Raw genomic sequence first — 25,448 nt, forward strand, 5'->3', positions numbered from 1 at the left:
GTATATGGCACTCACATTATCACAATAAACCAGTGTTGCCTTACGTATCGGACAATGTAACTCCAATAGAAGATTACGGATCCAGCAGGACTCGGAGACAACATTAGCAACCCCTCTATACTCTGCCTCGGCACTGGATCGAGAAAGAGTGGGTTGGCGTTTGGAAGACCAGGAGATCAAGTTATCTCCAAGAAACACACAATAACCAGATGTCGAACGACGTGTGTCAGGGCAACCTCCCCAATCAGCATCCGTATAAGAAATGAGATCAGCAACTGAGGTGGGATAGAGATGCAAACCATAATCAAGTGTGCCCTGAATGTACCGGATAATACGCTTGAGGGCGTGCATATGATCATCAGTCGGAGCATGCATGTGTAAGCAAACCTGTTGAACAGCATAAGAAATATCCGGCCGTGTGAATGTGAGATACTGAAGAGCACCTGCAAGACTGCGGTAATGACTCGGATCATCATACAGAGCACCAGAAAGGAGCGCTGCTCACCTTTGGCTTAGTATCAACAGGGGTAAAAGACGGCTTACAGGAAGACATGCCAGCACGATCAATTATCTCTTCCGCATACTTACGTTGCGACAGAAACATACCATCCTTGCGACGATAGACCGCAATGCCAAGGAAATAATTCAAGGGACCCAAATCCTTCATAGCAAATTCCGAGGCTAGAAGTGTCATAATCGAGCATCTGAGTGAATCTGAGGAAGCAGTGAGAATAATATCATCAACATATAATAATATGTATGCCATACGGGACCCCTTCCGGTAGATGAACAAGGAATTATCAGATCTGCTGTTAGTAAAACCAATGGTAGTTACATAATCTGCAAACCGTTTATACCATGCCCGTGGAGCCTGTTTAAGTCCATACAAAGACTTACGTAACAAACATACATGATCTGGATGAGTGGGATCCCTGAATCCCATAGGTTGATGCATGTACACTGTTTCCTTAAGTTCACCGTGGAGAAAAGCATTTTTAACGTCTAGTTGATGGATGGGCCAATGCTTGGACAAGGAGAGAGTAAGAACCGTGCGGATCGTTGCCGGTTTAACTACCGGACTAAAAGTTTCCCCACAATCAATGCCAACCTGTTGAGTTTTGCCATCACCTACAAGACGGGCCTTATGCCTCTCAAAATCACCATTAGCTTTTTCCTTATGAGAGAAAATCCACATTGAACGAATAACATTCACATTAGGTGGACGGGGAACCAACTCCCACGTCTTATTAGTAATAAGAGCATCCAATTCATCATTCATAGCCATTTTCCAATTCGGGTCACGAAGGGCGAGCAAAGGGGTACGAGGTAAAGGAGACTTCGTAACCGTGGTATTTAAATTAAACAGTTGTTTTGGCTTAAAAATACCTCTTTGACTACGGGTCACCATTCGGGGTTGATTATATATATATAGGAGGAATCGGAGTGGGTGGTGAGGAGTGTGAAGGGAGAGGCTCGGCCGAATGTGGAGGAGAAGGTCGAGGCCTCCGCTAGTTAGCTTGGCCGTGGAACAACCACGGACTTTATCTCACCTTGAAGTGGTTAAATGACGGATCAAATATGGGGAGAGTCCATCATCTAAAAAATCATAAGTGTGAGAGGAAGGGGCATGTATTTTGGAGAAGGGAAACACACTCTCATCAAAGATCACGTGGCGACAAACAATGATTTTATTGGACGATAAATCATAGCATTTGTAGCCCCTATGGCTCGTAGGATATCCCAAAAAAATACAAGGAGTGGACCGTGCTTGTAATTTGTGGATAGTGGTGGACGGAAATAGAGGGTAACACAGACACCCAAAAACCCGCACATGAGAGTAAGACAGTTTCCGTTGGTACAAGACCTCAATAGGAGAAGCATGACTCAATAGCTTATTTGGTAAAACATTAATAAGATATGTTGCCATTTGTAAAGCATGATACCAAAAGGAAGGAGGAAGGGATGCCTGGGCAAGAAGAGTCCTAGTGATATTATTGATAGATCGAATTTTCCGTTCGGCTTTCCCATTTTGTGAAGAAGTGTGAGGACAAGATAGGAAGTCTTAGAAAGACATCCCATTAGACTCACAAAATTTCCCAAACTGACCATTGTCATACTCCCGCCCATTATCACATTGAACATTTTTAATAGTACGCTCAAATTGAGTTTGAATGTGGGCTTTTAAAGCTAAGAATTTTGCATAAACGTCGGACTTCTTAGCTATTGGAAAAGTCCATAAGAACTTGGAAAAATCATCCAAAAACAAAACATAATAACGATGTCCCATGGAACTCAAAACAGGAGATGTCCATAAATCACTATGAATAATGTCAAACGGCAACAATGTTTCAGAGATTGAAGAATTAAATGGCAACTTAATGTGTTTACCAAAAATACAAGAACGACAAATACTCGAACTACTAGATTTAGTACATTCAATGCTTTTATTGAGTCTAAGATAGTCCAAAATTCAATTCAATTCACATGACCCAAACGATCATGCCAACACATTAGAAGATAACGCCTTCCAACTCCAATGGAGTGGTGGAAGGATTTTTTAATGTGGTGATGGGATAAAGGTCGCCCCGGCTATCACACCTCATTAGAGCCATCCCCGTCCGGAAATCCTTCACAGAAAACCCAAAAGGATCAAATGCAACAGTCACAGAATTATCAGTGGTAAACTTACGGACTGAGATTAAATTTTTAATGAGTTTAGGAGCATGAAGGACATTTCGTAAGGTTAAGGGGGGATTTGGGGAAGGCAAGCTAGTATGACCACAACCACGAATTGGAATTGAATGACCATTCCCAACAACAATACCAGAATTATGATTGCTCAAATTAAAATAAGACGAGAGATTACCTCCCCTACTTCTATATAGCATCACACACACGGTGTCCATATACCAATTTGGGTCGGGTGGATTCAAGCTCATCGTGTGCATTGCACTTTATGCTAACAATATTTGACTAATTATGCTAACAAATCATTTACATTATTTTACACCTAAGGAATATATTTACATATATTCTAACACTCCCCTTTCGGCCGAAACGGTAGACTTTCGAACGAATGAATAATCCGGAAATCTTCAAACAAGACTTGGGAAGGCCATTAGTGAAAATATCGGCAATCGATATCTAGACGGAACATGTAGTAAAATAACACATTTGAACCAACTTTCTCACGAACAAAGTGGATGTCCATTTCAATGTGTTTGGTGCGGCCATTTTGTTTCTTTCTTTCTTGAAAATATGGCACTCACATTATATATAAATGTCTTCCACATCCTTGCCTTACGTATTACAATGTAACTCCAATAAGAATACGGATCCGGCCCCTCGGAGACAACATTAGCAACCCCTCTTTTTTCTTGATTTTTCTAAAGCCGGATCGAGAAAGAGTGGGTTGGCGTTTGGAGACCGTTTGGATCAAGTTATCTCCAAGAAACACACTTAGCCCCGGATGTCGAGCAGTACCCGGTGGGAACAACCTCTCCAATCTAAACATCCGTAAAAATGAGATCGGCCATTTTGGGATAGTCCTCCGCAAACCATAATCCTTGTTCCGAATGTTCCTTTAATACGCTTGAGAACCTTTCTCATTATTTCCATCTACCAACGTTCATGTGTAAGCAAACCTACTAATGAACAGCATCAAAAAATATCCGGCACAATGTGAGTCCTTGCGAGCACTTTCCACGTCGACTTCGAAATGACTCCAAATCATCATAAAAGCACGAAGCTATAACATCCTCCCCCTTTGGCTTAGTATCAAATGTTCAAGACGGCTTACGGGCGACATGCCGGCCACGATCAATTATCTCTTTCTCTTATGCCGTTGCTTATCCTTTACCTTATCCTTAGTCGAACTCCTCAAGGAAATAATTCAAGGGACTCCTTATCCTTCATAGATAGTCCTTTTATAAGTGTCATAATCGAGCATACCTTAATCCTCGCCTTCCTTCCAATAATATCATCAACATATAATAATATGTATGCCATACGGGACCCTTCACCTTTTTCCAAGAATTATCGATCTCTCATTAGTAAAACCAATGGTAGTTACATAATATGGTACAAACCATTTATACCGCCATATATATACATTTATTATCAACTAGTCCATACAAAGACTTACGTAACAAACATACATGATCCGGATGAGTGGGATCCAGAATCCCATACATTTTTTTGTCTCTTTTCCTTAATTCACCTCGTCTTACGCGTCCTCTTAGAAAAGCATTTTTAACGTCTAGTTGATGGATGGGCCAATGCTTGGACAAGGAGAGAGTCAGTCCGCATATGTAGCATTTCTTGTAAACTACCCCGAAAGTTTCCCCATCAATCAATGCCAACTTTGAGAGTTTAACCATCAACTTTGGTGGAATTCGGGCCTTATGCCTCTCAAAATCACCATTAGCTTTTTCCTTATGAGAGAAAATCCACATTGAACGAATAACATTCACGATTGACGGGGAACCAACTCCCGAAACGTCTTATTAGTAATAAGTCCAATTCATCATTACAAAGACCATTTTCCAATTCGGGTCACTTCTCGATACTCACTTTCTCGCGAGGTAAATGAGACTTCGTAACGCCCAACTTATTTAAATTAAACAGTTGTTTTGGCTTAAAAATACCTCTTTGACTACGGGTCACCATTCGGGGTTGATTCGTGGAGATTGGCAGGGAAGGAGGAATCGGAGTGGGTGGTGAGGAGTGTGAAGGGAGAGGCTCGGCCGAATGTGGAGGAGAAGGGGAGGCAACCATTCCTAAATTGACCGTAGGCTCGGTTTATAAATGTGGCAGGCTTCACACCCATAAAGTGGTTAAATGACGGATCAAATATGGGGAGAGTCCATCACTCTAAAAAATCATAAGTGTGTGAGGAAGGGGCATGTATTTTGGAGAAGGAAACACACTCTCATCAAACTCACGTGGCGACAAACAATGATTTTATTGGACGATAAATCATAGCATTTTTTTTTTTTTCCATAAGTACTCGTAGGATATCCCAAAAAAATACAAGGAGTGGACCGTGCTTGTAATTTGTGGATAGTGGTGGACGGAAATAGAGGGTAACACAGACACCCAAAAACCCGCACATGAGAGTAAGACGGTTTCCGTTGGTACAAGACCTCAATAGGAGAAGCATGACTCAATAGCTTGTTTAGTAAAACATTAATAAGATATGTTGCCATTTGTAAAGCATGATGCCAAAAGGAAGGAGGAAGGGATGCATGGGCAAGAAGAGTCCTAGTGATATTATTGATAGATCGAATTTTCCGTTCGGCTTTCCCATTTTGTGAAGAAGTGTGAGGACAAGATAGACGGAAAGACATCCCATTAGACTCACAAAATTTCCCAAACTGACCATTGTCATACTCCCACCCATTATCACATTGAACATTTTTAATAGTACGCTCAAATTGAGTTTGAATGTGGGCTTTTAAAAAAAATTTTGCATATATATAGGACTTCTTAGCTATTGGAAAAGTCCATAAGAACTTGGAAAAATCATCCAAAAACAAAAATAATAACGATGTATATAGGAACTCCCGCGTCCGGAGATGTCCATAAATCACTGTGAATAATGTCAACCGGCAACAATGTTTAGCGATTGAAGAATTAAATGGCAACTTAATGTGTTTACCAAAAATACAAGACATATATATATATATATATATATACATAGTACATTCAATGCTTTTATTGAGTCTAAGATAGTCCAAAATAAAGCTGACTCTATCGGAGTGACCCAAGTCGATAACATCGCCAATAGGAAGATACCACGGGCACTTTATGGAGTGGTGGAAGGATTTTTGAATGTGGTGATGGGATAAAAGGATAACTTCATGAGAAATCTATCACACCTCATTAGAGCCATCATTTCGTTTACTTCAAAACCTTCAAAATGGTCAAAACCCAAAAGGATCAAATGCATATCGTCACGAATTATCGGTAAGAAACTTATCCTTGGCATTCTCATCATTAAATTTTTAATGAGTTTAGGAGCATGAAGGAGTCATTTCTTTCAATATTATAAAACTTGGGGGGATTTGGGAAAATTGCAATATTTTACCACAACCACGAATTGGAATTGAATGACCATTCCCAACAACAATACCGGGGTCAATTATAATTATTTAAAATAAGACGAGAGTTTTGTGTGGATGTAATCAAAAAAGGTCATTGCTATAGGTGTCCAATAAACCTAATAAAACAATCGAGGGATTCAAGCTCATCGTGTGCATTGCTGACTCAACATCCGTTGGAACGTAGGTTGGAACATATTACACCATATGATATTACTTATGGAAGTCTTAGTGTACAACTGTTGTGGATGAGGGCCCTAGACACACTCTTCCTTTCACTATTCATGGCCGTGTTTGGTTCAATGCTGTAACCGGAATAGTAGAAAATTTCAATCACGGATATGGGCAAGGTGGAAAGTCCCCGAGGAAGCGCACCCATTGCCACACGCCTAAGAACCCCCGACCCGTGGGTGCCAACCTAAGGGAATAAAGTCTTACCAGCCTTGTCTCCCGCTCCTTACGCTCCTCCAAATTCACCCATGTTTGCCGCCACCAAAATTCTACCGCCAAACCAGGTCACCCGCCAAACGTTCTCGAGCATCCAAGAGTACATTGCGGTTGTGGTGTTTGTTTTTCCCACGATGATGGTGAGAGTTGTCGGGTGAGGAAGCAGCGTCCTCCGAGATTCTAACTCGCGCCAATTTTAATCAACTACAATCGCGCCTGTGCCGCGAGTTCGCGTTCCTCCAAGAGAAGAGAGGATTGCCTTCAATGGTGGACATGACTTTCAAAACGAATCAAGTACCAAATCCATCCAACACCTTCCAACTCCAATAAAATCAACAAGCACATTCGGTTGTTCCAACTTCATAAGCTATATTAACAATTCCATGGTCGGAGATCATTTCCATTAATACAAGAAACTATGTTGCAGAACCATTCGAAAAGCCCCTCCCGGCAGACTTACTTCTTCACTTTGTCATTAATTCTTGTTCATGCCATAAAATTCATGATCCTGACAATCAAAATACTAAACAATTCCATGCCTCCATTGCTGTGGCATCCGGTTCAAGAATAGTGTTCAGGAGGTCCGTGGATATGGTGGAATAAATCCACTGGAGAACAGATGCGTCAAGGGTGGACCAAAGTTCGATCTCAACATAATTATGCTAACAAATCATTTACATTATTTTACACCTAAGGAATATATTTACATATATTCTAACATAAAGATACAAGCACGACTTCATTAACTTTATAATGGATTTACACGAAAAAAAAAGAAAAAATCATCTGCGGAAGGTAAAGCTAAATGACTAGCACTCCAGGTACCTCAATTTTTTTAAAAAATATATGGAAAAATATTTTTAAAAAATAAAGAAATGATTCCTTTACAAAAGCACAAATGAATTATATATCCACATTAATGTCATTATTTATATCATTGCTGCAGAAATAATTTTGTAACCAACTTTAGACAAGGAGCTTGTTACTAGCAACCTCCATGGGACTTCCCAACCCTCCCTACCCCCATTCTTCTTTCTTTTTTTTTTTTTTTTTGACCATCCTTGTATATATATCCCCCGTCTTCCATCATCCTATCATATTTACAATTAATGTTCCCACAAGGCTAAGAAAAAATGATAAGAAATCACCTTTTCTTTTTTGAGCCTCTAAAATTCAAACCCTTCATATTCCCATTTCCTCAATCGTCAGATTTGTTGGGTGTGCGAACAAAGTACCACATTGGTAGCTAGAAAGAAAAAGGAGCTACTTATAAGGACTTGGATATTCTTAATGATGTAAGGCACTTTTGCCGCGCATTAATTGACCCAAATAAGGACAATATCACATCATGCTAAACATATCTTTCCACGAATTTTCTAACAACTTGTAAAAGCCAATGGTTTGACGAGACAAGCCTTTGGGCTTCAGTGATCGTAAATACTCTGACAATTTGGGTGGCGCATTGACACGTTGAATCTCTAACTCGTAATAAGCCATGTGGAACTTCATAAATAATTTTCATAACCTGCGAACTAATGCACCAAAATAATAGCTGGAACACAAAAAGGAGCTACTTATAAGGTGTTGGATACTCTTTCCAATGATGTGAGGCCTTTTGGAGAAAATCGTGCGGGCTTGGCCCAAAGCGGACAATATCACATCATGTTAAGAGTATCTTTGGGTCGTTTTAGCCCAACAACTGGTATCAGAGCCAATGGTTTGGCGGGACGAGTATGAAGATGGCGGAGTGTGGCGTGGGGCCCGGCTTAGTGCCTTTGCCCGTCTATGGGCCGGTTTACGACCTTTACCCGTAGCGTTGAAGACACGTACACAACCTTTAGGCTTCGGTGATCGAAAATACTCTGACAATGTGGGTGGCGCATTGACACGTTGAATCTCTAACCCGTAATAAGCCATGTGGAACTTAGTTCGGGGGAGAGATTGTTGGGTGTGCGAACTAAGTACCACATTGGTAGCTAAAAAGAAAAATGAGCTACTTATAAAGAGTTGGATATTCTTAATGGTGTGAGGCCTTTTGGGGAAAGGCTCTGATACCAGTTGCTGGGCTAAACTGTCCAAAGATACTCTTAACATGATGTGATATTGTCAGCTTCAGGCCAAACCCGCACGGTTTTCCCTAAAAGGCCTCACATCATTAAAAATATCCAACTCCTTATAAGTAGCTCCTTTTCCTTTCCAGCTACCAATGTGGTACTTTGTTCGCACACCCACAATCCCCCCTCGAACTAAGTTACACATGGCACATTACCATAATTAACGGGTCAGAGATTCAACATGTCTGTGTGCCACCCACATCGTCAGAGTATTTACGGTCACCGAAGCCCAAAGGTTGTGTATGCGTCTTCAAAGCTTAGGTAAAGGTTGTAAACCGGCCCATAGACGAGCAAAGGTACTAAGTCGGGCCCCACGCTACACTCTGCCATCTTCATACTCATCCCGCCAAACCAGTGGCTCTGATACCAGTTGGTGTGCTGAATGGCCCAAAGATACTCTTAACATGATGTGATATTGTCTGCTTTAGGCCAAGCCCGCACAGTTTTCCAAAAAGGCCTCACATCATTAAGAGTATTCAATTTCTTATAAGTAGCTCATTTTTCTTTTAAGCTACCAATGTGGTACTTTGTTCGCACACCCAACAATCTTCCCCTCGAACTAAGTTTCACATAGCTTATTATTATAACTCACAGAGATTCAACATGTCAATGTGCAACCCACATCGTCAGAGTATTTACGGTCACCGAAGCCCAAAGGCTGTGTATGCATCTTCAATGCTACGGATAAAGGTCGTAAACCGGCCCATAGACTGGCAAAGGCACTAAGCGGGGCCCCACGCCACACTCTGCCATCTTCATACTCATCCCGACAAACCATTGTCTCGATTCGCTTGTTGGCTAAAAGCCTAAAGATACTCTTAACATGATGTGATATTTGTCCGCTTTAATAAGATCAAGTTTCTCCAAAAGGCCTCACATCATTAAGAGTATCCAACACCTTATAAGTAGCTCCTTTTTCTTTTCAGCTACCAATGTGGTACTTTGTTCGCACACCGAACATGATTATGACCTTGAGTGCTATTACAAGTAGACGACTTGAATGCACTAGAGGAGAAAAGGAAGCTGAAATCATCTGACAGTATCAAGAGTTAATGTAGACAATTAAGAGGCAAATACACTATTAGACATGTGCTACATAAAAAGACATCTTGTTCATGAAATGTAATGGCGCTTTTGCGCTATCAATTCATCACAACCTGGAATTTTCCTTCCAGGAATTGAGAGATGGTATTGTAAGGGAAAGTTCTTAGTTCAAGAGCGAAAGCAAATATAGCAACAATACGCTCATAAGCTTAGTTATACGTTGAATAGCTCATAAGACCAGAACACCAAATATTCAGAAAGGTCACCAACCCATCAGTCTGACGTAAAAGACTTCAATCTGTCTTGTGGGTTGTGTTAGCGAAGCTTAAATTTGAGTTATGATGAACTGTTTACATTCTTAGAAGAACGCACGGAATGTTGCATTGGCTAGGAATAGTGGAAACCTGCTTTTCAGATTGTTGCTCTAACTCTTTGACCACCTGAACATCCCCTTAAGGAAATATACCCTTAAATCTTTTGACAACCTTAAAAGTTTTGATCTTAAAATGGATAATCATTTCCTCAAACAAAAGTCGACAATTTTAGAATGAAAATGCATGCGATATTGTTTCTTCTCATTTCAACTTAATGAGGGTTGATGCAATGAGGAAAAGAATAAGGTAAAGCTTGCACAAGTACTTTTTACTTTCTCCTTTTTGGGAGTTCGGGACCTGTTGCTTCTGTGAACATCAGTAGTTTTAGGTTCAGTAAAAGGCCTAACACAAGTAGTTTTCAATAATAACAGGTAAGTTGGTATAGTGGCTGTGAAAACCACCCAGTTCCCTGGTTGACAATAGAAATATAATGGAATGCTGAATGCAGATCATTCAACTTGACGAGAACCTACTAACAATAATTAAGTTCCTTGTTCGAGACACTTTTTATCCCCTTCACACGTTCGTTTTAAATTTCCAGGACTTTGAGTAGCTTCAGAAACATAAAGAGATATGAGGTTCTTTATTTCATTATAATCATCTGTTTCCTTCGAATATCAAATAAGAATATGTATAAATTACAACGGAATCTGTGTATGACTAGGAAACTACTCCCTCTGTGAAAAAAAAAAAATGAAAAGACGATACAGTGTTCAAGATCAGCACATTTAGCTATCATTTTATATTCAGACATCGATTTCTTAAGTACTATAAATCACAAATTTCTTATTGTTAAAAATATTAAAATTATTTGAAAAAATCATAATAAAAGAAAGACTGTTTGATTTCTCAAATAGTAATACTGCATTCTTTTTGGGGCGGAATGAATATAAATTATAAATATATGAATTTTTTATTCTGCTTTAAATTCGATGTACACCAAAATGCTTCCTGTACTCCGCTGCTTTCCAAAGTAGTCAAAGCAAGTAAAAAAAGATTGGAGGTACCAGGTATAACTAGTACATCAAGAATACTTTTTCCGCCTTTTCTGAATCTTCTCTTCTCGCAGCCCAGCTCTCTATATCATGCTGGCTACTGAACATCTCTGCTTGCAAGGTTACTGTTTCAAGGAACTAAAAGAGTTTATCTTGTGGTTGTGTTCCGCTCCTCATCATCGCACAGAACTCCTCATAATTGATCCTACCGTCCTGTTTTAAGTGAAAGAGTATAGATAAAATCCAGTATCATAATAGAGTTACTAATGTTAAACATTGCACCTGAAAATACTTACATGGTCTGTGTCCACCTCTGCTATAATTTCCTTGATGGTGGCCTCATCACCCATACCATACTCCTTCATAGCACTTTCAAGTTCGTCTCTTGTTATGAAGCTGAATCACATTAACGAAAATAAAGAAGTGAACTTCTCAAAGGAGTGATCTGCGAAAATATAATGCCTGAGACAGATCCTACCAAATCCATAGATTAAGGATTTCTTAAGCAGGATTAACTTGTAATTCATGAAACATATCAACTAAGTTGACCCTATTTAGTACTAGAAAGAGCCCTCCTATCTTAACAAAACCGATGGAATGCTATCTCATGGATATCCTATGACGGCTGGCCCCCACTTATTTTCTCTCTGTGGGATTTTGTTCCCACTTCAACTCAGGGCTTTATAGGTAGACATTTTATGAAAAAAAATAATTGGCTTAAAGGTTGATCGATCGGGCCGTACTCACTTTAACAGGCGTAGAAACTTCATGCTACAGGGTCAATTTTTTGCAAACAACACTGCACGGCAGTCACTCGCACACAGCAGCCCAGCCTTACACTTTTGTCTTTTTTGTTTGGGACTTAGGATTATTTTCAGAACTTAGTAAACAAAGCACACACAGAATTACAGGTAAAATCTCCCAATCTTTTATTACTCTCTCAGAATATATAAAGGATCTTGAGTTGGAAGGCTTACAACATAATCTGCTTTAGCCAACAACAATACATACATAAAGGCAGCTGCCAGTGGCAGTTACAACGGGCAGGACCAAGGCTGCACAAAACAAGCAAAACAGTAGCCCACGATTTGAAGCCACATCCCACGAACAGATTGCCTTCAGCCTTTTAACACAACTGCTGCACGTGCCTTGCACACAACACAATTGCCGTACATGCCTTGTGTTAGCCCCTAAAGATGGAACATGAAGGACGCCGGGCAGAGACATCGACAAGAACATGAAGGACTCGTGGACGTGGCTTCGGTTCGTGTCCTAGTGTGTACTTTGTTTACTAAGTTCTGAAAATAATCCTAAGTCCCAAATGAAAAAGAGGAAGTGTAAGGAGGAGTTGCTATGTGCGGGTGACTGTCGTGCAGTGTTGATTGCGTTGAATGACCCTGTAACAACTGGTATCAGAGCGAGAGATCATGACTTGGATCTATGCTTGAAGGAAACTCAAATGCAGAACTACGTGAATGATTGTCAAAGTTGGAGACACTCGTTTGGAGGGACTGACGATGCGGTGGATATGGTGACGTAATAACTAATAACCTAAATCCATCATTTGAGGGGAGATCTAGAACAGTTTCGTGAAACTTTTTGTGGACAAACGAGGGATGTTCAACAATCCCGTGAGGCTGCTGATGTTCAGATTGAGAAGTTGAAGAAAGAGCGAAAATCTCAACCTCGAACTCGTCTTTCTTCAAAGGGCTATGGCTACTACTGGTTTAAGGAAGTGATGAATGTTCTAAGGTTAAGATCCCAGAACCTAAAGCGTTTGGTGGAGCGCAACTGCTAAAGAATTGGAAAACTTCTGTGGGATATGGAAGAATAATTTTCTACTGCTCGGGTGACTGAAAATGACGAAAAGAAAATCACCACCATGTATCTTACTGGTGATGTGAAATTGTGGTGGAGAACTCGGAATGAAGAAAAGTGTTGGTAGACCCAAAATTGATACTTGGGTAAAGATGCATCAGGAGATGAGAGACTAATTCTTGTCTGGCAATGCATCGTGTCTTGCTAGGAATCATTTGAAACGCCTAAGGCGGACGGGTTCAGTTCGCGACTATATCAAGGAATTTTATTCTTTGATGTTGGACATTCAGAAATAAGAACATGTCAGATGACATAAATTGCACAACTTTATTTCTAGGATGCAGGCATGGCTCAGAGGGAACCAAGGAGGCACAACGTGAAAGACCTCCCAGGTGTGATTACTACGACGAACTCCCTTGTTGATTATCGTACTACCCATACATCCAATGCGTCCTATCCTGTTTCTTTTGGAATAAAACAGGGAAAACAAATGGAGCTTTTGATACCTGAATAATTCCAGCATCCAGCAAATCGTTTAATTGTTTCCGCAATTCAGCCAACTCTTTTGGAGCCATACAATAAGGAGGTTGTGCAGGGGGCATTGAACCATACGGCAACTCTATCTTACTATCAATTGCCCTCTGCAGTGGCATGTTCTTCGGCAATTTAGGCGGCATCATATCAGCAAATACACTTAACACTTGCGCAACACAGCCCGGCATTTCAACCTTCACGTCAGGTTTAATCTCGACCAAGGTAGCAAGGAAAGTCTCATCTCCCCTTTTCAAACCTTTTTCAACAGTCATGGCAGAAATTATAATAGCACCTTTCTCTTTCTTTTTCTCTTCCCCATATGGATTAATAAAATCAATAAAAACTAGGCATCATTTCATGCATAAGCATTAAACCATCCAAGTGAGGCATTGAACAAAGCTATTTTTCCACATGAAATCAATCCCAAGAATCACCTCAAAGTCCTCTAATGGGATCACGATCAAATTAGCTTTTCCATTCCAATTTCCAACAGAGGTAAGAATATTATAAGCCATACCCACAATGACTTGGACTTGGGCAATCACAGTCTTTATGTATGACAAAAATTTACTCACAGTCAACCCATACTTATGCATGAGTTGGCAGAAACAAAGTTGTGTGTGGCTCCAGTAACAACCGCGGTCACTGCACTCCTGTCCCCAATCTTCATTTCAATGTGCATAAGTAAAGAATGAGGATTAACGACATCACTTGTAGCATTCATCAACGTCATCGTACACAGCAATTGTAAAGGATTCACTAGGGCAGTAACTTCACTTCCTTTAGCATCTCGGTTCTTATCTAAAGCAAGCATAGCATCCACACGTTGTCTATTTGGACAATTCTTACGAATATGTGGTCCACCACAAGTCCAACAGCCCTTACTTGTTGCATTTTCCTTATTTTTTGGTAGATCTAGCATCAACTATCGTCTTACCCTTTTCCACAACTTCTTTTCGTGTTTCCCTCTTCCATTTCCCTTTCACTTTCCGATGAAAGAAAATCATGAAATTTTAGGGAGAATAACTTTTGAAAAGTTCACAAAGCAATAAAAGGCAAAATGTGCCTGAGAGGGCTCAATATGTCAGAAATACTTATGGCGTTAGCTGGCTTGATATGTTTGACCAACCAAATATAATCCTTCGATTGGCTACTTGATTGGGACAACCATATTTTAAATGCCATAATGAGGTTTTATTGAATGTGGGGTGAGGGGTAAGATTGCATTATTAACAACCTAGATAACAGAAAAACACCATCTCATATAGAAGAAAATACTATCTACCACCAACCCATGGCCAATCCTATCCATGGTCCTACAGAAAGAGTTGGACTAATGGCAGATTCATGATTTAAACTTAACGAATTCAATCTATAAGGTTTTTTTGCTTGCACTGAGAATATTGTACTTTTGGAATTATGGATCTAAGACTTATTATCTATTGAAATTTCAGTAGTTTCTCACACACATATGCATGCATTTTATATATATGTTCAGTTGAACCCATAGAGCATAGGCTCCATCAACCACTCAGTTAGACCCCCCTTCCTCCTACCCAAATCAAGTAGCAACACACTGTGGATGACACCCAACCGACCCATGAACTATTTAGGGAAACATCTCCATCAATTCATCATAATATAGGCACTCGATGGAAACAAGGCTAAAACCTAATTTTCATTTGCCTCATACCAAAGTTATCCTAACTGATACATATTGGCATCTGGAAAAAGCTAGTAAGCTACACTAAGCTAGAAGCCAGATATACTGAAATTATGATCGGTTGTGTGGACTCACCCGCTATGGTCCGTGTCAAAATACTGAAAAGCTTTGAACAGATGGTCATCCCTTTCAAGTCGATGTCTATGCATTGTTGCAGTAACAAACTCAATGTAGTCAATCGTTCCATTTCCATCCACATCAGCCTGAAATATAGAACCATAAACAGGATACATAGGACTAAGAAATCTGACATGAAGCCCAATGAACAGATAAGTTTAGTCAAATGAATCATACTTACGGCTTCCATAAGTTGCTTAACTTCAGCCTCTGAAAGCTTTGATCCAAGGCGAGCCAATCCTGATTTTAATTCTTCATAAGTGATTGTCCCACTATTGTCTGTATCCATGTTTGCAAACATAGCTTTCAGACCCTTAATTTCTTCTTCAGATAAATTTTCTGCAATGACCTGGGGAATACCAGTTAACAGAATATCAGGAGGTTGAAATTTGAAACCTTTTGGGAAAATGGAAACTTCTGATCTCTTTCATTGACTTGTTAGGTATCGAAATACATGTTAGCGAACTGCAAAAAATGTAATTTCTCCACCTTTATATGATCATTTCTTTGATAGACAGACATTTTGTGAAAGAAACGAATACATCAACGAAGACCGAAGACCAAGTTCAACCCCTAAAAATATCTTGTGAAGGAAAAATGAGTTGATGTTACAGTTTCTTATTTACCAGTAAAGAAAATTTAACCAATTGTGTGACCACTTTATTGAAGAGATGAAACATCAGCTTGTAGTTTTACTTTCTAGATTAGGTCCCTAGAAAATGCTTCATCTCACTTTTACTGATGAAGAATCAATGATGAAAGTTAAGGAGACATCCTAAGTAATGGCAATCTGTAGACAATATTTAAGCATTTGTCATGTAGAAATAATAGTTGCAATATTAGATTCTACCTTCAGTGCTAGTTTCTTGAGCTTGTTCATTGCCCTGAACTGCTTCATTCTGGAGAGCACTGCACTGTCTATCGGCTTGTCGGATGCTTCTCCACTTCGAAGCCATGGATGTTCTGCAAGAACGAACAATATTAAGAAGGGCGCATAATTTAATTCCAGCATACTAAACAACCTCCAAGCAATTGAAGCCTCCCAACTCCCAAATCCTATATCGAGAAGACTAAGAAACCTGATAAGCAAGTCAAAATGGAGAAGACTAAGCAGACACCAAAAGGGCAAGAAATACTCATTAACGGATCATAACATTGGACAATGTGTAAGACAACCTAGTGTACCTCTTCCAACAACTACCAAGCAATTGAAGCCCCCCCCCCCCCAACTCCCAAATCATATATCGAGAAGACTAAGAAACCTGATAATCAAGTCAAAATGGAGAAGACTAAGCAGACACCAAAAGGGCAAGAAATACTCATTAACGGATCATAACATTGGACAATGTGTAAGACAACCTAGTGTACCTCTTCCACCAACCATTAATTATTTATTTTCTTAGTTTTTGATTTTCGATTCTAACTCAATTTATGTCTACTATCATCTAAATTGCCTTATTAATTGTACTTGGTTGTAGTTCTGTCTTCTTTGTTGTAATAGATTGTTATCCAATGTTTTGTGAAGAAAAACGAAAGTATTGTCTAACAAATACAGGATATGTCACATACTTAATCCCCTCAATAGTGCTCTGGCAATATATAATATATAGTCACACTATGGACCAAAATACCCACGAGTGCTCGCCATGCCTATAAAACTACATTGTGGCAATTAAGTGCTATTTAAGATGAGAAGATCATGTGTAGCTTTTGATTACACAAAGAGAGAGAGAGAGAGAGAGAGACAGAGAGATACCAAGAACTTCTGCTGATGTGATTCTTTTTTTCGCATCTTGTGTTAGCATTTTTCGAACAAGATCCTTGGCACTATTTGATATGGATGGCCATGGATCACTTTCAAAGTCAATTTCTCCTTTTAGTATAGCATGGAATATTCCCTTTTCAGTTTCTGAAAAGATTTGGCAAGACATGTTAAAAGACAAGTGCAGAAAATAACACCTAGTACAGAATCTTATTATGTTTTTATCTCTGTCCTTACCATCCCAAAATGGAGGTACACCACTAAGTATAATATACAAAATAACACCTGCACTCCATACATCCGCTTCTTTTCCATAATTTCGCCTCAATACTTCAGGAGCTACATAGTAAGCACTACCAATTATATCGCGGTACACCTTACCTGAAATCAATAAATGAAACATGAATTTGAATTGTGTAGATTCTAAAAAAAACAGGGTGCAGGAAACAAGGATAGTTTAAGTTAAGAATGGCTTGATAACTGCTTTAAAAACAAAATACAAGCATGGTCGGATCATCAATACACTGGCAAGAAGCACCTAAAGAAACTTGAATTGCAAGAGAGAGGGTTTCCTGTGAAGTACACGTATTCATTATTCTATAAAGAGAAAAGAGGGGAGGGATGGTTAGCGACGTGATATGAAGTAGCACATATTTAGTAACTTATTAGGATATCCTATGATGTTTATTTTACGTATTAGTAACTTTAACTTCAAATTCATTCATTTACTTTTTTTGTACAATTCCAGTTATTCGGGTTACCAAATAAAGATCAAACTCATCCAAGGATAACTTCGTTTGTTGAATGTTGTAGTACATTCTATTCTAGATAATAAGTCTTAATAATCCTTCTGGAATCAGAATAGCTACAAATTTTATTTTTTTATAAGAGGCTACTATTGTGCCATTGATTTCCATAAACTAATCTTCCATCAGCTTCTTTACAGCTTAAAAGTGAGCCCACTATTCCCCTTTTTCCTCAAAATACTTAACCTCTACAAAGATACCTTATTTCTGGAAGTAACAAATGAAGCTTTTCATATTTCACAGCATAAGTGCCTTACTCACATAATTGAATTATCTAATTAGGGTGTTACAAAAGGTTGAAACATTTATTTTCCAGTATATGGCACATATTGGACAAGTGCTCTATGCTAACCACTTGGGGAATCTAGTAACATAAATATTATTTAACCTGGCAGGTGAAACAGTAAGTTATGAAATGCATTCAGATTAACTGCTACTCTTGGTCAAGAGGTCTCATGAAATCCTACCTACAAAAATCCGCAAGTAGGTAAATGATACAACTTTGATTTTAAAAGTATTCTGCAGTGACACATGATTCACAACTACTGCTCTTAGGTACTACATAACACTAGGAGTGTAGGATGGAGGTATTCCATTCTTTTCCAGGCATAACAGTTTAAATACATTTCCATGTATTAGGTCGCTCTTCTGAGTTTATTTTAGATTGTACAGCGGTCAAAATGTTTGCCTTTTGAACCTAGATGCTACTGTTAGTGTCCTGGAACAAAAATGACCTTGTCATTATACATTTGACAGAAAAAACCTAGTAGCAATGAAAGCTGAGAAGTACGTGAAAAGACACCTTAGTGCCTCAGAAACATAACAAATTTATTTCAAAATCTTAACCATTATAATTAATGAGTTTAAGTTCTTTGCACTTGCATTGTAGTAACATTGTGTTGTTTTGACAATCAGATCACTTACAAGACAATTATAGGCAAATCTTCGTTATAAGCATTAATTGATAATCTAGTAAAAATAGTAAACTAACCTACTATCACTGGTTAAAACTAGACCGATAGTGAAACAAATCTTTATACTATAAGTGTATATAATTTGAACATTCAATTAAAACGGTGAGGGGTAAGAATATCACCTTCTTCAATGAAGACAGAAAGTCCAAAATCAGTAGCCTTGAGCATTGCATGTTCATCCTTACTAGTCAATAAGAAATTCTCTGGCTTGAGATCTCTATGCATAACTCCCATGAAATGACAAATATAGACAACATTGACTATCTGTCTGATAATATCAGCTGCATCCTTTTCAGAGTAATATCCCCTGGCAATAATTCTGTCAAACAACTCTCCTCCAGCACAAAGTTCCATTACAAGGTGCACTGAATAATTGTCTTCATAAGCACCTTTGAATTCAACCATATTTGGTTGCCCACTCAAATGCTGCATAATTTGAATCTCTCTTCTAATATCATCCTTATCTTTCTTACTCACAAGCTTCCTCTTTAATATAGACTTACAAGCATAATGTTGCCTAGTTGAATTCTCAGTACAAAGGTAAATCACTCCATATTGACCCCTACCCAATTCTCTCCCAAGTGTGTAGTGTCCTTTAATATCTTCAAATGGCATACCCAAAATTGTATCTTGTTCTATTCTTTGTTCTTGAATATGTGGTTGAGTATTTTTCACAGTAGTCACTTGTTGTTTTTTTTGTTGTTGTTGTGGTGGTTGTGGTTGGGGCTTATAGGGTCTTTCTTGGGGTGGTCTTGGATAGTTATGATGATAATAAACTGGATGTTGGTAATGTTGATATGCACCAGTACTTCTTGTTCTTGTTCTTGTTCTTGGCCTATAACCTTTACCATCTTGTTGTGTATATTTGTTTTTGCTGAAACAACCACCCATTTCAATCTGAAATTTGTTGTTATGACAATAGAATACAGTTTCAAATTGAATGAAATGAATGTAGACAATTGATAAAATCAACTCAAACTAATTTGGGTTTTATTAGCTGGTTTAGGAGAAACAAGAGAAGGAAAAGATTTTGACTATGTCAATCTTTTTTCGATCACATCACATGAATCAAGATTTGGGATTGTAAGAAAGACACAAATTGAGATATTGAGTGGCAAAGTGCAAAATGCAGGATGTTGTGTCAGAGTTATTCCTCAGATCAGAAAATGCCAAGGGGATTAAACTCTGTTTATTGTTTGCGTATTGCGTGTGCATGTTTTTCTGTTTCAACTTTCCTTTTCGTACCCCTTGTTTTCGTCAACAGTTTTTTTCAATTAGCGAAAATAACGCAGTTTCTCTTGCTGGCCATAAAAAAAAGTGTTTAATAAGATAATTTCTGTTTGGATATACATAAAAGTTGTAACCCATTAAGTACAAATTTTGATGAGAAGTAAAGACATCACAATTTTCAAATTCAACGAAAGAAAAGTACTATTGTCGCCGCCCTATTTCACGTGATAAGTTTGTGAGTCGAGTAATTAATTTATCTCATTTTCGTTGCAAATTTGAATAGCATCTTGCAGTTTTTTAATAAACTTTTAGGCGAGGAAAATGGCGGTGCGGCAACGATAATGTAGCTTTCGCGTTGATCTTTCTTATCTGCCTAAATGTCTTAGTTAGCTCTTGGAAATACCGTAAAATTCTGTTCTAGTGCGTTAAGTTGCATCGTAGGATCGGCCCAAGGAATAGTAAGTGAATAAGGCAAAGAGAAATTTCGCTTAGAAGGAAGGTTTTTATTATAGAAAACTTGATTGATTTTTTAAACACGATGGTTTTACAAATGAATGATCCTCCTATTTATATTACTCACCTAGGGACTAATATGTAAATAATAATTATTATACAGATTGCGAGTCGGTGGAATACATATTTACAAATAAGCCCCTTATTATAGAAATCTACTGCAGAAGAGTGCAACTAAATTATTCCTGTAAGGACCCACGTAAGCATTTCCATAAGGTTCTAAAGATCTTCCATTGTTGGTATCGTTATTGTTATCTCGGGCTAGGCATATTTCTAGAACCTTTAGTCACACTTGCCTCGGTACAAGTTGTGATAAATGTAACGTTAGTATGAATCTTCTTAAATGGCAAAAATAGTTCCACGTGGCGGAGGTGGCATGATGATGTGGCGGAATCCTTTCTTATGAATCCATCACACTCTCCCCCTTAAGCGTTTGATGTTGCGTCGACGATTAATCCATTGGCGCACTGCTGGGGAGTTAACGACCTTAAACTCTGCGACTCTTGTTTTTAAGCCTCGGATAAATGGATGCGGAAGGAAAAACGAGTCTTCGCTTTCCGCCTCGCATCACGGAAGAAAAAGCGGAAGCCCTCGGGGCTCACGTGGCCTTTCCATCGGTTGATTCGTAGAGTTTATGATTCAAAGGCGACTTAAACTTTCTTGATTTTCCAAAATGTCCCTTTATTTTCGATTTATGATTCTATAAGCTTTTGTGACGAGGAACAATGGCGGTGGCTTTTCTTGATGATTACGACGACTTTGTTTCCGCACGGCACATTGTTGGTCTCGCCTTATAATGGTAGTCAATGATAGCTTCAATCTCCCTATCGTAGGCGGTGATGGCAATGCCCGGACGTGTATGACTTGACCCTTTCCCGGTTGATGCTCAAACTCAATCTTGTGATCCAGCTCACGCCTAAGAGGCAAGTGCTTAGTTAGCTCTTCGGAAATACCATGTTACATCCCGTGTTCTAGTGCGTTAAGTTGCATCATAGGTTAGTCTCATAAGCTCAAAGGACAGGATTATGTTTGAAGTTATAAGTGTTTATGTTATGCTCAACAAGTGATGAGTAAGTGCTGCGAAGGTTGGAGGTTAAACGAATCGGAAAAAAAAAAAAAAAAGTTTCGCTGAGCTTGGGATGTTGAATAAGTTATACAGACGGTATGGAGTTTTGGACATATCCAAGTGTGCAAATAAAGAGATCGACGTATAAAAGTTTAGGTCTCGAAATAATTTCCACGCGGATGAACGATGCATTCGAGATGCTATATGAGAGTCTGATCTTTGCTTTTACTGATCTTCTGATGATGCCGACTTTGGCACCTATATAAGGGGCAAAAACCCCCATTTTTCTGCACTAAAATTCCCCCAAATATTCCAGAAATTTCAGCAACAAAGAGAGAGTAAAAACACATCACAAAAGTGAGGATTTTGAGCAAATTCAAGTGACGGAGTATTAATCGAGGTCAACGTCTATTAGTAAAATGAAGTAAACGATTGCGATTGTAGTATTGTTTTGCGGTGGAATTGGCTTGGATTCAAAGTGAATATTGAAGATATTGCTGCTCTATCAAGAATAAGGTATGAATTTCTCCTTATTAATATTAATTTCGGTTTATTTACGGAGAAGAGTCAACACGGAAATTGTAAAATCATTATAAAATGGCTATGTGATGGAAATATGGGACGAACACCACATGGGCTATTCTATGGAATACGTTGATATGGGAAATGATGTTTTTGTTGTTGGTATCGTTATTGTTATTGTTGGTTGTTGAATTGATAATTCGGGCTAGGCATATAAACGGGGAAATCTTTGCCCGATTTTCGACGAATATAAAATAGTGTAGTTTGAAACTTGGTACAAGTGTGTGATAAAGAGGCTAACGTTAGTATGAATCCTCTTAAATGTATACTCGCGAATTCGGATGAATAAGTGTGGATAACTGGAGGTTGAACAGGTATGTTAAGGCTAGTCCCTTTCTTCTAAAGGCATGAATCCTTTCTTATGAATCCAATTAGTACATAAACACGAGCGTTCCATAACAAATTCCATTTCATTCTTATGCTTTGTATTTGAAATCTTAAGGTTTTGTCGTTTGATTGGTTTTAAGATATTATTTCACTCATCGTCATCGATTAATCCATTGGACTCGATATGAATTTCGTAAACTATTCGGGGGTTAACGACCTTATGTCACCCCGAAAGGCCAAGAATCCGATCCTTGATTTCTCATTCAAAACCAGCCTCAGATCATGGATGCGGAAGGAAAAACGAGTTATGCTCAACAAGTGATGAAAGCTTAAGTTTCGGGACATTGCGCTTTCCTTCCGCATCGCGGAAGAAAAAAGCGGAAGCCCTCGGTAACACTTGCGCTTTCCTTCCGCATCGCGGAAGGAAAGCGGAACTCTGCGCAGTTCCTTTGTTTTCAGTTCCGCCCAATAATGGTCCCATGATCCCTTTATGTGAATCCATAAATGTTTTCCAAGAATATTCTTATTCTCAAAAACTAGAAATTCATGATTCATAGAGTTTATGATTCAAAGGCCTGACTTCTTTCTTGATAATCCACAAATATTTTCCAAAATGTCCCTATTTTCCGAGTTAAAGATTTATGATTCTATAAGCTTTTGTGACAATAGCAACGGACATGTTTTTACAATATTAATGACGATGCTAAAGATGAGAATATTTCTATGATGATTACGACGACGATGATGATTTCATGTTTACAAGTCCCAAGCTTATGATTTCAATGTGAATATGAGAATGTTGAGTTATTTTCATGATTTTCTTGATTTTTATTCATTGTTGTTGGTCTCGCCTTATAATGATCGTTCCTTCAAGGTGAGATAGAGCGAGGATGATTATTTCATAATATAATCGGAGGCTACCGACCTTACGTCACTCCGATATAATTGTGGCTTTTGATTGGGCTCTCATGCATGCTTTATATATATGTATGTATTTTCTCACACGCGCCGCGCTATAGTCGGCCGGGCATGGTACGTAGATATGCACACCCGCAGCAGTGGGCATGTTATGATATTGTCCCGGACGCGGGAGGTCCGGACTCGGGCTAATGATGATAACACCGAGCCTTAATGGCCGGGCATGATACTATATATATGACACCGAGCCTTAATGGCCGGGCATGGTACTATGTATATATGTATAAAGATGTTATTTTTTAAAAAGCTGAGCATGCATGACATCCGCCTTATGAGGCATCCAGATGTACAGGTTATCTCTCTTATTCCATGTTACCTTCCATATCTAGATTATGTTGTTATTCATGCCTTACATACTCGGTACATTATTCGTACCGACGTCCCTTTTGTGGACGCGCGTTTCATGCCACGCGGTGTATACGGATGAGTACGGGATATTAGTAGAAGATGTTCCGAGCTGGAATTGGCGAGCTCCATTTCCTTCCGGAGTCTTTGAGTCGGTATCATGTTATGGTATCTTGATTTATGTTAGAGACTTTGCAGACAGAGTCACGTATATAACATGTTAGTCTTGTAAGCGGCTCTGTAAGCCGATGTATCATTATGTATTATGTTACAGATTTCGTATGATTACAGATCTTACTTGATTTGAGAAAGACGAAAGGCATGTTTTCTTTAAAAAGCTTACATTGTGCACTCATTTTAGGATTTATGAGCCCAGTAAGATTATGAGTATCACGAGTATCAGCGGGTTCGCTCGGCCCTAAGTAAGGGTCGGTGCCCATCATGTCCTATTAAAAGTTGGGGTGTGACATACCATCTTTGTTTTCTTCGAGAAAATTATCTATCCAAGGCGGTGGTGTCTCTTGGGTACTATTATCTTCCTCTAACTTGTAATGGTTGCCATGAATGTTGGCTCCTCTTTCTTGAGCCCCTTGACGAGCTGCATAGCTGAAAGTTGTGCATGGCCACGTCCATGCGACATAGTCACCGTATAAGCACCATGCAAGCGCTTTCTCGCTCTATGACGAGACGTTGGAGGTAGGGATCGATCATCGCGTGGCAATGTGTAAAGAATTCTTGCCCCAAAACAATGTCAAAGATATCCATAGTAGTGGCGGTAAAGTTTGTCGTACCTTTCGAATCTCCCAATTTGACACCAACTCCATTGGCTACACCACAAGCATTTTTCGGCTTAGCATTCATGGTCTTGACGAGTGCGTTAATTGGAGGGAGCTTCAACTTTAGTCTCTTCGCTGCGGCCTCGGTCACAAAATTATGAGTCGCCCCAGTGTCTACCAGTGCACGAGCGGGCTTGTTATTGATGGTAAAATCCACCTACTGGTTTTTATTATTGTTGATTTGACTATCTTCCCTCGTGACAGCGCCACATAGTCTAATCGTCCCCAACTGTGCGATTCCCGTACTCTGTCCTTGCGTCTGCTTGTGACTTTCACGCACCATAGCGCTAAGGCTCTTCAGGTCCGGGCAATTTTTAAAGCTGTGCGGGCCTCCGCATAAGTAGCATCCCTTCTTCTCGTTCTGCGCCTTCTTTTTGGCATAGCCCTTACGACTTGACTTCTTGCCGTCGAACTTGTTCGCATTTTGGGTCTTGGAGTATGGTTGTTGCGACTCCTTGCTCTCGCCACAGTCTCTCCCACCTTTGGCATCACTACCCCTTGACTCATTGCCTTGGCCTTTGTCGTGTTTGTCATGCCTAAAGTCCATCAAAGACTCGACCTCCACTATGGCTTGGTCTATGTCTGCGACTTGACGGTGTTGCAACTCCTGCTTAGCCTAATTTTGCAACCCGTCTATAAAGTAGAACAATAAGTCATCATTGGTGAGATTAGGAATTTGAAGCGTAAGGGTGGTGAACTCTTTGACATAGTTTCGTATGCTCCCGTTTGTTTCAACTCTCTTAGTTTGCGCCTTGCCTCATG

The 25,448-nt window shown here is 39.3% G+C and overlaps 1 protein-coding gene across 2 annotated transcripts; it reads right to left on the minus strand.

Moving 5' to 3' along the window:
- Positions 1–10,799: 10,799 nt before the first annotated feature.
- LOC132050151 (calcium-dependent protein kinase-like) lies at positions 10,800–20,089 on the minus strand. 2 transcript variants are annotated; one of them, XM_059441231.1, is made up of 8 exons: positions 18,932–20,082; positions 17,267–17,410; positions 17,024–17,176; positions 16,118–16,230; positions 15,449–15,616; positions 15,226–15,353; positions 11,372–11,471; positions 10,800–11,288 (listed from the first exon to the last, which is right to left on the minus strand). In XM_059441231.1, the coding sequence occupies exons 1-8, from the start codon at positions 19,698–19,700 to the stop codon at positions 11,214–11,216; spliced, it is 1,650 nt and encodes a 549-aa protein (XP_059297214.1). In that variant the 5' UTR covers positions 19,701–20,082; the 3' UTR covers positions 10,800–11,213. The 2 variants fall into 2 exon arrangements, with proteins under 2 accessions (XP_059297214.1, XP_059297213.1); XM_059441230.1 differs by having other exon boundaries at positions 17,024–17,410; positions 18,932–20,089.
- Between the last annotated feature and the right edge of the window lie 5,359 nt (positions 20,090–25,448).

This window comes from Lycium ferocissimum, chromosome 3, assembly GCF_029784015.1.
Source record: "Lycium ferocissimum isolate CSIRO_LF1 chromosome 3, AGI_CSIRO_Lferr_CH_V1, whole genome shotgun sequence".
Lineage (NCBI taxonomy): Eukaryota > Viridiplantae > Streptophyta > Magnoliopsida > Solanales > Solanaceae > Lycium > Lycium ferocissimum.